This window comes from Herpailurus yagouaroundi, unplaced genomic scaffold (genome assembly GCF_014898765.1).
Source record: "Herpailurus yagouaroundi ecotype Mexico unplaced genomic scaffold, PumYag 139, whole genome shotgun sequence".
Lineage (NCBI taxonomy): Eukaryota > Metazoa > Chordata > Mammalia > Carnivora > Felidae > Herpailurus > Herpailurus yagouaroundi.
Window position 1 is genome coordinate 36,240,944 of NW_024412394.1, and position 20,909 is coordinate 36,261,852.

Here is a 20,909-nt window from a genome sequence, read left to right on the forward strand (position 1 = left end):
CCCTATTTTTTAGTTCATTTCTATTACAAAACCGGAAAACCCCTCAAAAGACAGTAGTGAAAACTTTGGTTGGGGAAGAAATTAAGAAAGTAGCTGTTTCTATGCTAAATCAGGTACCACTGTGGCACAGTCTTCCCTTGTTGCTGGGAGTCTTGGTCTCAGCCTAGAAATTCACTATTTCGTTGGTGCCTTCTCTAAACTTCCACTTTTTTCTATCATCTCAGCACCCTTCACCTCCTCCAAACCATAGCTTTTAACACAGTTTCAAAAATCTTAGCCATATTTTAGTAGAATATATATAATATCTACTAACCAATACTTTATGTTCTAAAGCCTAAAATTTCCTTAAAATTGATCATCAAATTCTGTAAAACAAATAATCCTTTACTTCATCAATTATGCAAATATTAAGCTCTGTAGTAAATATTTAAAATGCAAGTTTACTATACATTTAAACTCTCCTTTACCTGAGAACATATATAATGTTTAATGTTCATTAGACATCAATAATTAACATTGTTTAATATATGCCCTCAAAGGGGCGCCTGGGTGGCGCAGTCGGTTAAGCGTCCGACTTCAGCCAGGTCACGATCTCGCAATCCGTGAGTTCGAGCCCCGCGTCGGGCTCTGGGCTGATGGCTCAGAGCCTGGAGCCTGTTTCCGATTCCGTGTCTCCCTCTCTCTCTGCCCCTCCCCCGTTCATGCTCTGTCTCTCTCTGTCCCAAAAATAAATAAACGTTGAAAAAAAATTTAAAAAAATAAAAAATAAAATAAAAAATATATGCCCTCATGTCTTCATATCCTGCCATAAGACATGAAGATCATCCATCACTTCAGACAAGTTAATTATGATGTCACCTGGATGCAGGCATCTAGATGCCACTCTCAAAATCACTGGCTTTGGTGTTTTCCCCAAAAGATCTTAATTAGAAGATCTAGGGTAAATTTACTTCCTCAGAATGACTGATAGTGTTCAATAATAAATTCCCTTGGGGCGCCTGGGTGGCGCAGTCGGTTAAGCGGCCGACTTTAGCCAGGTCACGATCTCGCAGTCCGTGAGTTCGAGCCCCGCGTCAGGCTCTGGGCTGATGGCTCAGAGCCTGGAGCCTGTTTCCGATTCTGTGTCTCCCTCTCTCGCTGCCCCTCCCCCGTTCATGCTCTGTCTCTCTCTGTCCCAAAAATAAATAAATAAACGTTGAAAAAAAAATTTTTTTAAATAAATAAATAAATTCCCTTAAAACTGAAATGCCACACACCACAGCTTATCAAAGTTTTAGAATAGGAAATAACCAGTAAGGTCTTAAAACCCCACCACTCGATGTGGGGCTGGAAGGAACTGGGGCACTAGCCAACTAGTGGTCAAGTCACTTAGGAGTATTTTTCTATTTTTCAAATGTAACTTGATTAAACAGACTCTGTATTTTAACACATCTGTTTTCTCCAGCCCATTTTGATTTAGGAAAATAAAACAAACAGCTCCCTTGACAGTGCACCCCATAGTACAGATAGAATGTGCCTCAAAAGCCAGGTTACTGGGCTTTTCCCTAGCAAATGGGGGTAGGGATTTTGGGGTGGGGAGACAACAATGTAACCCATTCAGTTCTTACCGGTGGCCCAGGGGGTCCCCTGGGTCCCATTGCACCATCTTTTCCAGTAAAGCCCTATTGTAAACATAAAATTAATTATGAATTAGTGACATAATGACCAAGTGAAAAGGAAAGATGCTAAAGAGACTGGTAAGAGTGAAGGGTGAAGTATTTAACCCAGCTGCAAGTAATCTTTCAGTACAAAAACAAATATACCCCCAAAATGCTTCCCAATTTAAGCTATGCCTTTGCTGATCATTTTAAGAGTCAAACTAGTCCTCTCCAAAGAAGGAGACTCCTTTCATAAAGATGCTAACTTTTGCTTTTGTGAGACTGTAAGGAAGCCTAAAGGAAGACTAACCTCTCTACTGAAAAAGTCAGTGTCCACAAACTGGTCCAGAAAGAATCAAAATGGGATGAAAAGAAATGTTGCTGAGAAGAGCAACATAAAAGCTGAAGGAGAGGCCAACCACCTGATTCAAAACTGTCTCATTTCCTAAGCAATGGCCAGCCAGCCAGGGAAGGACTTCCCATGTCCCCACGGCTGGTGAACTTCTCTCCCTCACCCCAGAAAAGAGTGAAGTTGTCTTGACTGCCTTCCACGTGAAAGAAAGGAAATCCTCAGTCTTCAGCTAATTTTTTAGTGGTTTGCTGCTCCTCATCTTGCATGAAAGACCAGATCCGCACAAGTGTCAGGTTGACTGGGAAGAGAGATGTGCCCCAGGAGCACCGCGCGTTGCTGCGCAGGCTTGCTCGTTGGCTCTCAGGACCTGCCTCCATTCAGTGCCAAATGACCTCTGCCTCGCATGAGTCACTCTGCTACCCAGTTAGCATTCATCCCAACAGAGAGATCCCTGAAATTCAGCAGAGGATTTCTGAGTCAGGTCTTTTTTATAGCTCTTGCATTCCTCTGTCAAAGGGGATTTTTGTCTCATTTTCTGCAGGGAGTAAGAGTGATAATTTCATCCATATTCTTGGATTCTAACAAAAATCAAGAGCCTTTGGATAACTGCCTGGTCTAAGTATCCATGCTTCCATTGGTTTTATAACAGAGGAAGTTTAAATTATTTCCTTAAAATTGTGTTAGAAATATTCCACGACCACTACTCTCTGATTTTTTTCTCCAGAAACTTATACAGATAAAGATTTCAGAATGTTTTCTGGGAGCCCCAGGTCTGCTTCACAAAAAACAGACTCCAAGTTCACCTGATGTAACATCAACATTGCTTCTGAGAGCCACTTAAGAAACAAAAATGCTCTGGTGGTATTGCTTAGATAGTTTGAATTGCATGTCTTCCATCTAAATTTCTCCAGCGTCTAAGACACTCTTTTGTTTATTTGTTTAGGTGAGTATTATATTTCTGAATAATTCTCCTTCCTAAGAACTTCCTGATCAACCATTTTCTCTTTTTTCCCCCAGCTTTACTGAAGTATAATTGACAAAGAAAAGTTGTACATATTTACGATGTACCTGTTTTGATATGCATATACATGGTGAAATGATTACTGCAACCAAGATAATTGACATACACATCACCTCACATAGTTCTCATTTTTTGAGTGTGGTGAGAACATTTATCTACTCTATTTGCAAATTTCAGGTACACTATATAGTATTATTAACTATAGTCACCCTGCTGTACATTAGATCTCCAAAGATCATTCATCCTGCATAACAACTCCAACAGAGCCTTTTTGTAGCCTTTTTGTAGACTTTTTCCAACATAGCCTTTTTGTAACCTTTTTCCAACATCTCTCCATATCCCCCTCGCCCTTACCCTTGGCAACCACCATTCTACTAGTTGCCTCCATGAGTTCAACTTTTTTTAGATCCCATACATAAGTGAGATCATGCAGTATTTACCTTTCTGTGTTTGGCTTATTTCACTTACACTAAGGTCCCCCAGGTTCAAGTTTCATCCATGTTGTTGCAAATGACAGGATTTCCTTCTTTCTTAAGGCTGAGCATTTTATACATATAAAGCGTCCATCCATGAACACTTAGATCTGATCAACCATTTTCTTTTAGAAGAGACATATATCTAAGTTGGGGTGAAGAAGAGCTTATCCTAATGTTCTCAGGTCTAACTGAGCCATCTGCATAACTTTGTGATAAATTTTATTTTTTTCTCCATTCTCAAAGTAGCAGTGACTTTCAAAGCTGCTTCCCTCTAGGTGAGGTTGGATGAGAAGACCTATAGTTGTTTTCATAGGTGCACATGTATTAGATACCTATTCATGTGGTTCTTTTGTTTCTCTCTAGTGGTCCCCAAAGCTGTGCCTCATTTTGAAAATCATCTATGCTGAAGACAACCCATGTATCCAATTCCTACCAACTCCATCTTGGTAACAAGTCTTCCTTTGTCACTGTGGTCCTTGGGCTTGCTCTTCTGACCTTTCTTCTCTTCTCTTCCAACACAGAATTCAGGTTTCTTTCCCTTCCTTCCTTCCTTCCTTCCTTCCTTCCTTCCTTCCTTCCTTCCTTCTCTTTCTTTCCAGCCCAGATGCCTATACCAAAGTCTATCTAACTTTCCAAAGTTTATGTTCTATCAGCTGTGCACCCTGTTTTCAGCGTTAGTGGTAGGGAACTAGGGAGTAGGTAGGTGAACAAGGCTGAGCGTAAAGAGGGGAATGATTCCTGAGAAGCTTCCTCACTCTCAAGCTGGGAGATCTGGGTGGCCTCACCATAAAGTTGGAGTCACAGATTAGAGTTTGAAAGTGAAAAAGCAAAAAAGCATAGAATCTTCCCACTCCCTCATTTTTCTTGAAACAGTGATGGTGTCAATGGCTACCTGTCCCCAGTTCAGGAAGAGCCTTTTGATGGGACATCCCTGGCAACCCACCATGTCTGCACGAAGCCCACACTGGGTGGCCATGATGGGCCCAACAAGGCTTTCGTAACAACAGCACCAAGTGAGTCAGTCCATCATCACTTCTTGATTGCAGTGTCTTTGGTTTTGCTTTCTAATTGAATAGACTGACTTGTCACCTCTGCAATCTCACTATTGTCCTTTATTGTAAAATAATTCTTCATTAATAGGCAACAATGTGATATCATTGCCAACATCATCATAGCCTGCCTGAGAAAACTTACTCTATCTCCTGGAGGTCCCATTGGTCCTGGTGGGCCAGGTAATCCTGGGGTTCCCTACACAAAAGAAAGCAAACAAGTGACATGCTATAATATACTTCCTATATGGGAAAACATACTTTTTGTTCTTCAAAATGCTTGAAAAAAAATTCAGGGGGCTCTGAAAAGAAGCAGAAAACCAGAACCAAGCCCAGTGCCAGCCATATAGTGGATGATCATCAGGATGCCCACACTTGAATTGAACAGCACAAATTTGACAACTAAGACCAGGGTATAAAATGGAAATAATGCGATGCACATAGCCTGGCTTCTGCTTTGCTGCCTCCTCTGGGTTCACCTTTTGAGGCACTACAAGGGCAACTTTTCAAACAGCACCTGACAAGTAAAAAAAGAGGTAGCTTCAAGAACAACTCACGGTCCGGCCGGGAAGTCCTGGCTCTCCAGCATCACCTTTCATCCCTTGGCGACCCTACAGCAGCAATGGGAAAACAGTCCTCAGGCATTTTACAGAGATGAAGTGAAAAGGGGAGACATAAGTCACTTCTGAAATCTCCATCACTTCATAAATACAATGTAAACACATTTGGAAGGTAGACAAATCATTTTTTGGATTGATGCTCACTTTTTAAGCTATAAATGCTGTGTTCTGATTTCCATTTGTAATATTAAAGGATAATTTTATATAATTATGGGACGATATACCTACTTTAAAAGAACATAGTTTAACATAAGGTATTTTCATAGGAAGAAAATTTGAAGGGAGAAAAACTATTTTTTATTTAATATATTTAATTAGTTGCTAATTTTAATAGATATTCAATGAAGTGTTATAATTTTGGTCTTTATAACTACATGCTAGAAAACACTTGTCATAAAAAAGTAGAATTAATTAAAAAAGTAGAATTAATTAAAACTGATAAATTTAATTTAATAGTAGTAAGAAAGGTAAAAGCCCCAAAAGTCCCTTTTGGACACAAGAAGCTAAAAGTAGATTCAGGCAACCCTTTTGAGTGAGAAAGCCCTATCCCTCCACATGTCTCATTTCCAGCTTTATCTGGTATCAATTATTTTTCCTCTAAGTGCCAAGAAAATGTATCTGTCCTATATTAAGGCGTCTTAAAAGGGAGTTTAGACTTGAATTTAAAACTATGCAGTTACCATATTCTTATTCATATACTGTATTCTTTTGTTTTTTTAAGGTATAGAAAAAAATGTTAGTATGTAAATAAAATATGAGTCTTAAAAGGTAAAAACACCTTTTATAACTTCAGATGAGCTTTTGGAACAAAACGTAAACATTTCATTAAAAAGTTTTTTAAAGAAGTAGTGACCTAGATAGACAATGCAAGCTTGCCTTGAGGTCATAAATATTAGCAAAGGGTTGCCACACACTGAAAGTAATTTCAAAGCCTTCGGGATGTTGAAGTATATATGCATTACTTATTCATTTTTAAAGGTCAAATTAGTAGCAGTAATTTTATCTACACATTTAAATATTATTACATGCACTATTTGCATATCTGAAATCATAATCATAGGAAGTTGTCTCAATGGCCGACCTTGTTGAGTTCTCAGGAAACATTTGAGTTTGGCAAAATACAGTAAAAAATATTCTAGGTCAACTTAATGTTAATCTACCATCCTCACTGAAATACAGAAAGCCTTTGTGCTTACTTGTTCTCCCGGAATGGAGAGTCCGTTGGGTCCCTGGGGGCCTGGGGGACCCTGGGGGCCTGGAGGACCTGTATCTCCACGAGGGCCAGGGGGCCCCTAAAGCATACAAGAGAGAAACAACCACAAAGTCACATAATGACCTTCCAGTGCTAACATCCAATCAGAAGTCTGTCGGAGTGTCTTAAGACATCAGTCATATAATGTTTGCAAACATTTTCAAAATCTACACACCTATAAAAGCATTTATTAATGCCATTCCTTTCTTCCCTTTACTATTCATTAAAGAACAATTCAAGTGCAATAAATTCATAAGAGCACTTATATTTCCAAAAGTCCCATTAGAAGCAGATTTTTAAAAGAGATAAAACACACTGGATATGATATATTCATAAATTTATACTCAAGAATTCATATGAGATCAAACCTTGAATTTCAGTGGATTTTCTTAGTTTAGGCTGGTCCTGCTTTCTCTTAGACTTGGCCTTATTTCTGGAACTAATGTGTATATAAAACAAGCAAGGAAAGAACAGATATCCACTAAGAAGATGCTCTATGCTGGAGCTTCTTTGCAAAATGCCCAGGTAGAAAAGGTACAAACTCGGAGTCAGGGAACTGGGTTATCATCCCAGCCTCACCCTTTCCTAACTGGGTTAGCTTATCATTAGTAATATCATGACTAAAAGCACACATCATCTTCATAATATATTGCCCTAATAAGCTTGAGTTATCTTATGGAAGACAAGTATGGACCTGGTAGAAAAGGGCCGGTGACCCCCCACTGAACATATACATGGCTGCTCAGCTCTTTCTCTGAGACAGGGTGAAAAAAAGAGCCGCAGAACTGCTCCCAACTCCCTCCAGCTTTCTGGTGGGGCTCTGCTTCCTGTGGGTCTCCCAATGATGGGATTACCTGCTCTATTTCTCCATGTTGTAGCAGAACCCTTAGGTTCTTCTGCAGATTTCCTATGTGTAATTCCTATAGCAGTGAGATGCCTTGGACATTTCTTTCTCTGGCTAGTCTAATCCATCATCTTGACATCCAGAGACAAGACTGAGGTAATTATATTACCTAAGGCACACTAAACTTGAACTAACTTGCTCAAGGTCACATATCCCCTTAGTGGAAATTTTAACAATCAGACTTAACATATACACGAAAACTTAAATGCACCATAAAATATACTTACAACTGCCCCACTGATACCTCTTTCACCTCTGGGACCTTTAGCACCAGGTCCTCCCTAAAATACATAGTAAGAACACATTTTAGGGTAAATATAAGGAAAGGAGGGAGAAGCCGATATACAGAAATTACATCAAGAAGCAGCATTCTCCAGGCAATTGATACTTCTATGGTTACTTACAAATATTGAAGTGAATTTTACATATCATACAAATACGTGGGGAAAGAGAATTTCATAACTTTGTACATTTTAAGTGTTTCACTTTTACATTCTGAACTTTTCTTAATCGTTAGCAAATTTTGAAATTTATTTGAAAATTTGAAGCTTACTAGAAAAAACAAGCATTACTTAAATACAGCAAGGAGAAGATTCTGTTTGGAGTTATATGAGTGTACATTCTTCAGTGAAAATAATATGCAAAGAGAAGAATATCTTGAATCTTTCAGAATCTCAGAACATGTAGTTTAGTAACTGGAAATCAGAGTTCACTGAATAAAGAGGAAATAAATATGATAATGACATCCAATAATGTTACCTTATTAAAAAATCCTTACTTCTCAAAAACATCTACGTTACATCAGGATATAGTTTTATGATTACAGATATAAATCAGGTAAGTCACTGTTAATAAAAAAATAAATTAATAAATGGTCAATAATTCCAGTGACATTTTATTCTGTATGAGAGAAGCTGGTTTGTAATTAACCTAAAATCAATCTACACTATTTGCTCTGACCTAAGTACAATAAAATTTGTTGTTCTGAGAATCTCTGAGCGATTCCTACGTTAATTAACTATTTTCTTAAAAGAGACCACTAGGGCTTAGAGGTATCACTTCCATTCCACAAAACCAGCCCAGATCACATGCTGGATTAACTGAATCAAGGGGTTCCACATTGATTAGTGAAATCTATCACTGTAATCTTCAGTGTTGTGCCCCTCCCCCACAAATAGACCTGGTCATAGACTTTCTTACCCAAGTTATTCCAAACCCTAATACTTTCACCCAGAGTTTATGGTATCATCACATATGTAAATTTCCCTACTTATTGTCATGATGTATCTGCTACATAAGGTATACATATCCTAGGTTCCAAACAAGGTGTTCAGCCTCTCATCCATGGCTCCATAGCATACATACAAGAAGCTTGCGGGAAATGTTTAGAAATTTTCAAAATCATGGGATTACAGATGGAAACCCAGATTCACATCTCTAAGGGGATAGCTCTTGAATACTAGCCAATCATTCATTCCTGCATGACTAGACAAAATGTGTTCAATGTGTTCAAACTTTCTTCTTGATTTATTCCATTTCAGATCTCGAAACATACCACAAAAAAACGGCCTGTCCCAGAAAAGACAGATGGCTGGAAGCATTTTATGCACTACATACTGGCAAAAAGATGATCACTCCAAAGAGTTAAGAGGAAGGCTAGAAGGACTATTGCAGTTTCCTTACCGCAGGGCCTGGTGGACCTGGAGGTCCAACACTGTCCTGTGTACATGTACAAGCATTGGGAAGAGCAGGGCATTTTGCTTCATCTCTCTGAAATTTTCAAAAAGAATATTCACCTATGAATTGAAAGTGAAATGTCTTCCAATCCTCCACCCCCATCTGTCTTACATACACAAGGAAATTCGGTTCTCAAGTTGAAGAAATAATTTGTATTTATCAGTAAAAATAGTCTTATGTTGAATCTTGCTTTGGTCTTTTATGTCTTTACGTTTTACTTTAGGAAACCTTATATAACGAAGAAATGCTTATAAAACCACCACATAGTCCACTGGTAATTTAATGTGGTTTTCTCTAATCCAGTATTAGAGAAATGCTGAGTATCTCAGATATCAATGCCCATTTTGTTCAGAGTAAGATCTAAAATCCTTTCCATGGCCTAGAAGGCCTTACACATTCTGCAAACCAGCGTCACCTTGCCCATCTCATTGCCTACCACTGCCCTTCCGGTTCTCTTTACTCCAGCCCCACTGGTCTACTTAATATTTCTCAGATATTTAGGGCACTTTGTGGTCTTAGGACCTTTGCATGTGGAGTCTCCCGATTGGAATGCAGTCCCCGTCATCCACATTGTACATTCCCTTACTTCACCAGGTCTCTGCTTAAACCTCACCTCATCACTGAGGGCTGATAGTGCTCGCCTGACTCTCTATCCCTTCACCATGATTTGTTTTTTCATCATAAGACTTTCTACTTTGTAATGTAGCATGTATCTACTTGTTAATTCTTTCTCTCTCCTTTCCTTCCACTAGAATATTCACTTTCACTGCTGTAATCCACGCACACAAAATTGTGCCTGGCTTATAATAAATAGGTGCTCAATAAGCATTTGTGGAATAAATAACACACGTTGATCCTGTGGATGTATGTAGCTCACTGCTTGCCAAAAGCATCCACTCCATCATCACATTCAACTTTGTAGCCACAATGAGGGAAAACCATCATCTCATAAAGTAATATGGTTATGTCTACCCTAAGCCTTAGATGTCCACAAAGGTGATGTTTTTTATTCTGTAAAATGCTAATATTTTACAAGCAATAGGAGGGCTTTGTAATTAATAGATATATCAAACGCCCTGATCCAGTGGACTTTTCTAACTACGCATAACCACCCTGGCTGTTAGGGAGAATTTCAGATGTGGTCTTGTGTATTCCTGGATTTTAAAGGAGGAGGTCACTGGCCTCAGCTGTGGTAGCTGATGAGCATGCACATCGTGCACATCCCTTGGCTCCGTCTTGGAGATTCAGTTGCTGAGTGCTACTTCCTCTCCCAGACCATCTGCATCCGCATCCCTTATTCCAGGAGGGCTTTTAAGACCACGACAACGGTTCCATTCCATCTTACTTACCCTAGAGGGAATATCACAGCATCTGTCTCTACTGGTCCACACCGGACTGCATACAATATCAAAACTCTGGATTTGGAACTGCAAACAACCAACAGAAACATCAGCTAAAGATGCGTGAAAAACATTTCATATTAACAACTCCACATTTTAACCTTTGCCAATTTCTCACAAAGACTCTCTCAAGAGTGCAAACCCTTGAGGGCAATGTGATCCTTACTTCATACAGGAAGAACATAAAAACCTATGCCTAAGAGAAGGAGATGTTAAAACAAAATGCATATGTGAAATTCCCACATCTGATTCACTTCCCCGGCTAAAATAAAATGCTTGATTGAGTTTTGTTTTTTTTAAGAAAACATTAATTTCTTTAATTAAGAATTAGGAATGTATTTAAGAATTGGAAGACTACATCCATTTAAATCAACTTTTAAAAGTCCACTCTTGTAGAAAAATAACATTAAAAATAACATTCTTCATTTATTCTAAAATTGATGTTTTCTTTTCATAAATTCTTACCTGGGACTGACTAATAACTTTGATGATTCAGTTTAATTATTTCAACATAGCATATACTTTCTATCTTTCCACATTTAAAAAATAAAGTTATTTTGATAAAAAGGAAAAGGCTGCTTAGATGTAGCCATCCTTTTATAAACCTGTTATAATTGTTCTATTTAAAGAAAAAGACAATATCCAATAAAAAGTCTATGTATAAACTTGTTGAATCACTGTTGTACATCTGAAAGTAATATAACATTATGTGTCGCCTATATTTTAATTAAAAAAAATAAAAAGGTACATGCTAAGTGCTTGATAAATCTTAGTTATCATTATTACCATCGTTATTGATTTATGAGATTAGGCATATTAAGTATTCTATTAATCCTAAAAAATGTTTAAATTTAATTAAATTAAAAGTCCAGATGTTTATCACAATATATTAAGTTTGCACTAATGGTTTCTACATTTCAGAATAAAAATTTCACTTGTGAATCTAAGAGAACAAAATCCTGTGTGTGGAAGAAAGCTAAATTAATAAATTTAATATTTATAAGTAAATTTTTTAAAAAAGCCAAAAATGTTAACCTTTCTTTTATTTATTTTTTTAGACCAGAGAGGGGCAGAGAGAGGGAGAGAGAATCTTAAGCAGGTTCCATGCTCAGCACAGAGCCTGACTCAGGGCTTGATCCCATGACCCTGAGATCATGACCCGAGCCAAAATCAAGAGTTGGACACTTAACCAACTGAGCCACCCAGGTGCCCCTAACCTTGCTTATGGATCAATATTATTATTGATTGACATTTAATATAAACTTAATTAGCCTGATACAGTGAAAACTCTAGATTTAAATTTTTACTAACAGACAGCATTATAAATATGGTTGGCATGCTCCCGCCTCAAACTTGAGCCAGTGCAAATTGTGAGTAATGCAGTCAGCTGGCCGCCCTCCCACACTGATCTTCCTTCTGAGACAGACAGATGATGACTCTTCTCAGAGAGAGCACAGGCTCTATGACAGTCACTGTTTGTGTCTGTGTTATCAAGCTACAAATGCTTAATGTCTTGATTGCAGAAATTTGTATTAACAATTGCTATCTTTGAAGAACAAAAAATGAGTTATTTTAGATTTCACTGATTATCCTGGCAACTATTTGTGTTCTACTCTCCAATTTGGTACTGTTTCAAGATGACTACATGATGTTCTCTGGTGTCTTGACATCTTATTTTGTTTCTAGCAGTAAACCACATTATTATGTTCTGTCAGCAGTATATTTCCTCAATGTAACTTTTTCGATGTTTCAATCTGACCAAGGAATTTGACAATTTAAAACCCACTGAGAAAACAAAAACAAAAACAAAAACAACCCACTGATTATTTTTAAAATGTTATTTCAATCTTAATGAAAAGTACCTAGAAAAATAAAAATGTGTGACTTACTGTAGCTGATTTCCTCTCCCCTTTAAGAAGTTTTCCAAGAATTTCATAACCATCAGTTGTGATATTTCCAGCTTCCTTGATGTCTTTTTCTATAATTTCATAGCAGTCGATGTAAATCTTAACACTTTTTGAGGTCACTACAATATGAACCTAAAAAGATCATTTGTTTCCATTATAAAGTTTCTACCCCAAAAAACTTGGGTGATTTCTGCATATTTCAGATCACAGGTTGACAAATATGTTCTTTATATTATTGTTATCCCAAATCAAGTCTTGGACTAAAATCCCAACAGTCAGATTACAATGTCAATGTCATTTATTAAAAACATCAAATTAAATGAGCCTTCACATATACATGCATAATTGCCTATTTTCCCATATGTACTCTTTCTGAGATGACCAGAGATAATGTAGTAGATGAGATGATCCCATTAACTATAAAGAACTATTCAAATACAAGTTAATAAATTATTAATGTATTGTTATACTCAGTAAACAGGATCCTCAAATGTCTTCCATTGATTTTGCTAAACTCAATTTTTAACTTGTTATTCCCTAATCTCAGCCAAAAAGAATTTGCATACCATATAGACATTTAACATAGTAAAGAATTAGCCCACGTCTTCTACAGAGATTCGGTTCTGGAAATTGATAGATAGAAGATTCAATTTCCTTTTAAGGAAAGAATCTTATGTTGATTTACTTCTTATCTGATATTCAGGACACTCAGAATTTAAATCTATTAGTGCAGATAATTAATAAAACATTTGTATTTCAACAGTGTAAAAAATGGCTGCAGGTAATCTTTGAGTTTATAGTTATACTCGTAGTTTCCACTTATCACAGCACAAATACTCAAGTAAGCACTCGATTATTACTTTGAAAAGTTGGCTCCAAGTTAAAAGGAAAAGAAATTCCCTTAAGTTCTTTGAGTCAGTAAGCATAAGGACAATCTCTGGCAATGTTTTTAAATAGTGAATATTTTTCCCACATAGAATCACCACCAAAACATTAATTTAGTGCATCTGTTAAGTTCTAAGTGTGAACTGCATATTGATTGCTTTTATATAAAAGTGATACATAGCTTACTAAAAATTAACTTTAAATGTCCCCAGAACAATCATCTAATATTGAATTCAAGAAGAATACCATATAAGCATTCCCAAGATATTTATTATCTAATAAGAACTAAAACTTATTTTTGGCTCTTATATGAACAATCTCAGAGGCAAAAATTCACAAAATATTTTGAAAAAACCATAGTACCCCCAAAATTATTTCAAAATCAAAACTTTTAATTTGTAACAAAATTATTCCAATTGCCAGTCAATACTAGCCATTAAGAAACTCATAATAAAAACATATTTTTCTACAATCTCTTCAATGCTTTTCATCACATTTTAAATACAGGCATAATAACATTTCAGAGTGGGTTCTTCATCTGTAGACCACTGTCCCAAGTATTTAGGGACTATTTCCCAGCTGTGAATCCTTTTTGGTCACAGTAAAGTAGGAAGAAATAGGAACACTCTTATCAACTCATCTCCCTTCCCAAGTTCTACTGGTCCCTAAATCTTTTATTTTTCATCTATTCCACTGTTTTTCTTATGACAAACTTCTCACTTGGAACAGAGACACAAAACGTGTCAAGAGAATCCTTAAAAAGCAATAGCTGTCTGCCATTCCTTACTTAAGCTCTTTTACCCTATGCTCCTTTTCTCCCAAGAGTCCCCTGCATGTCATTTTCATTAATTTCCTACTATCAGAGTACCACTCATTCACATCCTAAAGACTGAAGAACTTCAATTCCCAAATTAAATGGAAAATGAGAGAAAAGTGTTTGAATCTTTGAATGAGTAAAGAATGTAAACAGACAATAGTGACTGAACTTAGTACTTGAATTGATGAGATAAATGAGAATAGGTTAAAAGAATGGGGTGGAGGAGTAGAGGAGGAAAAAGAGTATAGTGAAAACATAGAGGAGAAACTAAAAAAAGAAAAGTCTGATGAGAAAAAAAGGTAGAGATTTGAGGAGACAAGAGAGCTTGTCAGAAGGAAAAAGAAGAGGCATTACATAAAACCTAAGAACACAAATGCCTCTCCATAAAAGCAAGCAAAGAAAGAAATGTCAAAAAAAATTATCTTGATTTGTAATTAATGACTGTCATTATAGACCTCTGCACAAAATACTGCTTTTTTTTTTAAGTAGAATGAAGTATTTGATGAGGGTTGGAAATTTAAACATAATGGTGTTTAAGTGGTTATCAGTTGGTTCATAAATTTCTAATATCTTCAGTGGTATGGAAGGAAAAATAAAATAGTTCTTTTTAGCAACTACTGAAATGTGAGTTTAATAGGTGTATTAATGAGCCAAAAAAGTTCATAAGAACTTGGCCAAATTCAACATCTATTATCAGATAAGGAGCAGTTGAAGCTAATAATATTTGTCAAGCTAGAATTTTCTTTCCCAGTGAGGCATTTATTTTACTGTACTTCATCATGGCAGTAGATATGCCATTATACTCAGAGATCTTTGTTTTTCCTTCATTGTTGTTTTGCTTCTCACCAATGTGTACATTGAAGTGACTTTGAGCTTCATGAGGAGAGTCCCTTGCTATCCTTTGCAAGAATGATTCATCAATAAGAAAAAACATTCTGGAAAGAAACCAAGACTCTCAGGAAGAGAATTTTAAAAAAATCTAGCTAAACTACTCAAGTACAGGAAAGTTCAATTTTTACTTGAGAATCAGACTGAACTGGAAATATTTGTCTCCTATGTACGGGGACTAATTTTCCAAGTGCCTTACTGTTGCACAAGTGCTATTCCTCCTGTTAACTCAATCCAATGAATGATGGAATACCATTAAAAAGCCCACTCTAACCTAGATGGCTCTTTTCATTTCTAATGCTCCCAACTGTAGTACTTATTTGTCAATTAATCGTCCTTTAGAAATGTGATAGAACTTGCGTATTATCCTCTAATGTTGACATACAAAAAATTTTAATGAAGATCAACAAGAATAGACAATCCCCTAAGAATGCATCTTAGAACTTTTAATAATATTTTTTAGAGAATTCATAATGTGTTCATGTAAGATAAATATTTCTCATAAATATTTTAATTACTTTAGCAAATAATCATAACTTTCGGACTAGCATGCTTGTAACTCTTTGGTAAACAAGCAGAAGCAGCTTACTGTGCTCTATGAAAGAATTATTTTTATCAACTAAAATACTATCCACAAAAATTAAGCTTTTGAAATGAAATGACATAAAGGTTCACAATAAAATGGTAGGTAGAAAAAATAGGCATACAAAACTATACCTACTACATGATTCAAATTTTGAAGATATTAGCATTGAAAACATATCAGCATGTTAGTAATAATTATCTCCTTGTTAGTAGAATTACTGTTGTATTTAAAATTTTTTAAATATTTATTCATTTTTGAGAGACAGAGAGTGTGAGCAGGGGAGGGGCAGAGAGGGAGACACAGCATCTGAAGCAGGCTCCAGGCTCTGAGCTGTCAGCACAGAGCCCGATGAGATCATGACCTGAGCCAAAGTCGGGCGCTTAACTGACTGAGCCACCCAGGCGCCCCTTACTGTTTTATTTTAAATATTCTCAAATTAATCAAATTCTTTAAAAGAAGACTTTGGTTTTAAAAGACATAGCTATGTTTCTACCAATTTAACATGACCTTTTAATAAATAATAAATTAGTTTGAATTTTTAAATCATATCCTTTTTCTATAAATAATCAGATATTTTATGTTTTTACCTTGTGAAAACTGCCATAAAATAATGTCTTCACTTCATCTGTGTCAAATGTAACAGTTTGCACTTCACCTCTTGTATCCTTGTTAAAGAACGATAATGTCTTGCTAGAAGCTGTAACCAACACATAATTGTTATTAAATCATATGCATGGTATACTTCATGTGGAAAATATTAACTAATGATTCTTGTTGGAGAGATTTCTAAAATATTCAATAATTTCAGTTGAGATTAAATAAAATTAGAATATTTACCAATACGTTGTATTTTTAAACATAAAATCATGTATCAAGTAATTATATATATTCAGTAGGTTTTTAAAGAAAAGGAAAGAGGATTCATAATCAAAAGTAGTATGCATGTGCCTTAAAATAAGATAAAAATCCTTACGATCTGCAATTACTCCAACTTGTGGTTTATAGTCTCTATCTGTGATTTGCCAAATTGCAAAAGGGTCACTGGGAGTTTCTGGGAGAAGTCTGAACAATAATATAATTGTATATGAAGAAGGAAGTCCATTTGGGTGTAGATCTCTGTTGGATAAAACATAACTGATTAGTTAATTAACAAAGATTTCTCACCAGAAATAGAGAATATTTTAAATCTTTGTACAATAAACTCATTACCAGCAGTATTAGAAGCTAGTCATAACAATCTGGCGACATATTAGAAAAGGAAAAATTTAGGAAACACATCAAAAGAGCAAACACTAAAGATCTATTATGTAAGTAGTGAATAGATTATTTACAATTGGCTAAATTTGCAAAAGTCTGGGAAATTGCCCAATGGTCTTTTATCCTACCGTTAATAACTGTTAATATCCTACTGTTGATTGTTTCTAGACACAAATATGATTATAAAATTACATAATGATTTTAGAGTGATAGACACTGTATCTATGGATGTAATTTTAAGAAAATGAATCTTACTAAATATGCTTAATTTCCAATGTCAGGGGAATGAGATCATGAGTAATACAGCTTAAGGTTTTAATTTCTCCTTGCCTATCTCTAATAGTTTTTACACTTCCAAATTCCTCCCTTGAAATCAAATAAATCACATAATCTCCAGAAGCTCACATGTTCCCAAAAATAAAACCAGTAATAAACGTTAAGCCCATGTACATGTGCAAACGTTCAGTGAAGATAAAGGATGTGATTCAATTAAAAGGAAATGCTTCTTGGCTCTAAAGCCATTAGACAAAAAATGTGGTCCCTTGTGCTCTTCCAGAGTTGAGTCAGTCATTGTTCCGGGGGAATCTCTGAAGCAGGATTGATGGTTTTCTGTGTGAGACCATTTAATAATGCTTTCTTCCTGAAGGTAGCGAAAAGGCTTTAATTATCAACTCTTGGACAGAAAAGAAGCTGTTCCTCCACAAATTTTGACGGAGGGCACAGAATGTCTCTGAAGGTTTCATGTCCTAGTACCACACCACTGGTACTTCTGGAACACAATGCCGCCCTGCTTCTTAAAACGTATGTTCTCAGCATGCTGACATGATGCCTTTCATATGTGCAAAAACCTGCTATCTCCATAATATTCCATGTTAAAAATAATATCTTCTCCATATTAATTCATCTCTCACCCGGTGCATGTTTCTCCATTAGTTAATGAGTGCTTATGAAAAAAAGTGTAATTGCATTCATGCTTCTGTCTTTCAGTCACAGTTCCGACTCTTGAGAACACAGTAGGCTGTCACAAATTAAATGTAGGAATCATACCTTGTGGTGACTGAAGTTAAACACCGGGTATTAAGATTCACTGACAAACCTAAAACTGTGAACCATCATGGTTAACCATAAAAGAGTTAGGAACTTACACTGTGGTCAAACTACAACAATATGATCTGTGCTTTCTTAAAATAAATTAGCTTTGGTTTTATTCTGAACTTTCCATCAGCTTTCCCAGAGCATTTCAAATTTCAGACATCATTTTCTGACCCTGTCCTAAGTTTCTAAAGGCTTTATTTCTTCTTGTTCTTTTCTTCCCATAAGCTGCCAAACACATATTAAAGTGTTTTAATTCTAATGAATAAAAAATACATATTTTAGTTATGATTCCCAGATGCCAACTTTCATGAAGTAAAATAACAACAGCTAGCGCTACCCAACAGATTGCCAGAGCATTGGCCAATAAAAACTAACCGCTGCCTGTCTGATCTTGGACAAGCAAAAGTGCCACAATACTTCATCTTCTGCAGATCTGAAACATTAAAAAGAATGCCGGCTCTCATTCGGCATTTATTCCATTCAGTCCCTCTGCACCACAGGAAGAAATGTTCAAAATAATTAGTTGCCTTCCTGCTTAAACAGCCTCCCTTAGAAGAAGCCTTAAATCTACAATCCTAGCCTTAAATCCTAAAAGGTCCATTATCCATAATATTTCAGAACCAGGATGAGATTCTTGGGTCTGAGAATAGTAAGGCTGGAGTCTTAGTCTCCTGTGTGACCCGTTGGGGAAGACACTTAAACCAACTGTATTTAAGGAAACTAAGCTAAGTCATCCATGAGGAGACTTCTGACAATTCTAAAGTTTCTAGATTTTAAGAAGTCAGCAAAAATTCTAAGAGCTGCAAAAAAGTGTCAGGCCCATGATAAGAGAAAGAAACTCCTCGTCACACTTACGCTGTAGGCTGATTCACAAACGCATTCTTCTGAAGTTTGTATGCTGAGTAGCTGGGGAAAGACCCAGACTCCAAAGAGACTCCTGGTACGGAAGCAAAATTCTTTTCTGTCAGGTTGTATGCTTCAAGCATCTTAAAACCTTTACACCAGAAAAGAAAAGATCAAAATTAGGTCCTTTTAATTATTTTGTTGCTTAAATCTGGAAATAAGTTAGTCCAAGGGTATAAATGCTTACCGGGTGAGGTGTAGCCGTCCAAATAAATGAGAGGACAACCTGCAACATACAATGTTCTCTGAGTTCGATTCAGCCACATGATACACAAACATTACACACGCACACGAAGCAGCTATGTACATATACCAAGTCATGGGAGTGTACGTTCATTTACAAAAATAACATCCATCTAACCCTTTATAAGTGATTTCTTGTAGACTTCCTTTGTGTAGGAGAAATTATAGTGCTAACTGGTATAATCAATGTTTTCTGAAAATCCTCCAGTCCCAGTGGGAATTTTACAGTATTCTTACAAATAGCAAAAACAGAATTGAAGGGGGAAATTTTCAGATGTTTTTCAATAGATTAAAGAACTCTTCTCCCTGTGGATTTTAGATTTAAGCAAAGGCAGAAGTTTGCCCCTATTCAGCTGTCTGCCAACCCCTCCAACCCCCCAAGCCCCATGTCAGCTATTGGACGTCACACAGCGGTGACAAGCGTGTGACAGTTTTCACCCTGGGCCCCCAGACCCAGGGATCCTAGAGGGTGGCTTTCAGGACCCCAGAACCGCAAGGGAGGCAATGGTACCTCCAGACCCACTACCTCCCTCCCCTGCGCAATTCCATTCTGAGCTTTGGCATGAGTTCTGAGAGTAAACCCCAGATTATTGTTCACTGCTGCCACCTCTAAGCACATCTCTGAGTTTTTAGTAATGTGTGAGAAGGCAAGATATAACACCTGTGAAGCGTAGCCCTCCCTAGGACCAGGGGTCTAATACTAGCTACATAAGTGTCTCCATAACACCCCAAGAATCGGTGCTTACAGGTGGGAAAGAGGATAAATTGACTTAAATAATTGATCTTTGGTCTTTCGCTGTATTTGAAAAGCTCCAAGTTCATTGAAGTCTTGGCAAAAACAAGAAAAATCTACACCCAAAAAACCAAAAGAGGACCAAGTGAATTTCTATGGAGTGCACACGCAAAAGTCAGTGTTTTCCTTGCTCCCTTGAAGCACGGATGTTGACAGAACAAATACCAATTGATTACTAATAAGGAAAACCTTCATCTCACAGAAATGTTTCTATAAATGCATTTCTAAGCTGAAGATTAATTTACTCAAACGTCACAGCATTGGGATGGTGGGAAAAGGATATGTTAAAACACTTCACTTCCATACAAGGAATATTACATCCTCAAGGCTAAAAGCGGACCTCTGACAAACACACATTTAGCATGATCTCAATAGGAACAATGATTCATCAGGTTCCCAAGTGATTTCCCCGAATCTATTTACTCACAGACCTGATCCCATACAGGACAGGCCATTGTCTACTAAGTCGTTTTCTTCCAAAACAGGTGAGAATGTGGATCCATCTGGACCATGACTTACTTGAAGTGGCAGTCTCACAGACAAACGTGATAAGGTTGTCCTCAATCTTCTCAAAAGATTCAAAGTCATCCACAATGAACACGTGCCGTTCACTCGGTTTGCTGGCAATGTTAGCGAGCTCATTGTAGTCAACGTCAGCCACACCGACTACAAAGACACTGAACCCTGCAGAGCAGTGTTTATGGAGTGAATTACATGTCCCCTTTTCCATACTTTATTCAGCAGTTCAAAATAAAACCTTTTCAGAAATGACACTGCATTTTTCTCAGTATATGCAGTAAGTCCTTTTAATGGACATAAACTCTCTTGGACTTTTCCAGGTCTTCCTGTTTTCTGGCTTAGAAAACTCAATTATTTGGGTTTCCTAAAATAAAATCCTAACAAAAGGCGCACATCTTAACAGCAGAAAGATTTGATGTGGTGCACATTTCCTTCCAGAGATCCATAGTCCTAACAGACCCATCCATTCGACAGCTCTCTTAGGCACCATTAACACTTTAAGCTTACGTAATTCAGGAACCAAGAATGGGCTCATTTTAAACTTTGAGTTCTTGAAACTGATTTTCTC

The 20,909-nt window shown here is 36.8% G+C and overlaps 1 protein-coding gene across 5 annotated transcripts in view; it reads right to left on the reverse strand.

The window, feature by feature from the left end:
• Positions 1–20,909, reverse strand: part of COL12A1 (collagen type XII alpha 1 chain) — a 116,247-nt gene that overhangs the window by 9,804 nt on the left and 85,534 nt on the right. For all 5 annotated transcript variants that reach the window (XM_040473972.1, XM_040473970.1, XM_040473968.1 and 2 more), the window contains 13 exons: positions 20,342–20,506; positions 18,974–19,012; positions 18,739–18,877; positions 16,505–16,647; positions 16,119–16,228; positions 12,338–12,487; positions 10,398–10,475; positions 8,995–9,081; positions 7,539–7,592; positions 6,352–6,447; positions 5,093–5,146; positions 4,681–4,734; positions 1,608–1,661 (listed from right to left, as the gene is read on the reverse strand). In XM_040473972.1, coding sequence (XP_040329906.1) covers positions 1,608–1,661; positions 4,681–4,734; positions 5,093–5,146; positions 6,352–6,447; positions 7,539–7,592; positions 8,995–9,081; positions 10,398–10,475; positions 12,338–12,487; positions 16,119–16,228; positions 16,505–16,647; positions 18,739–18,877; positions 18,974–19,012; positions 20,342–20,506 — 1,223 coding nt within the window. The remainder of the gene's footprint in view (positions 1–1,607; positions 1,662–4,680; positions 4,735–5,092; positions 5,147–6,351; positions 6,448–7,538; positions 7,593–8,994; positions 9,082–10,397; positions 10,476–12,337; positions 12,488–16,118; positions 16,229–16,504; positions 16,648–18,738; positions 18,878–18,973; positions 19,013–20,341; positions 20,507–20,909) is intronic.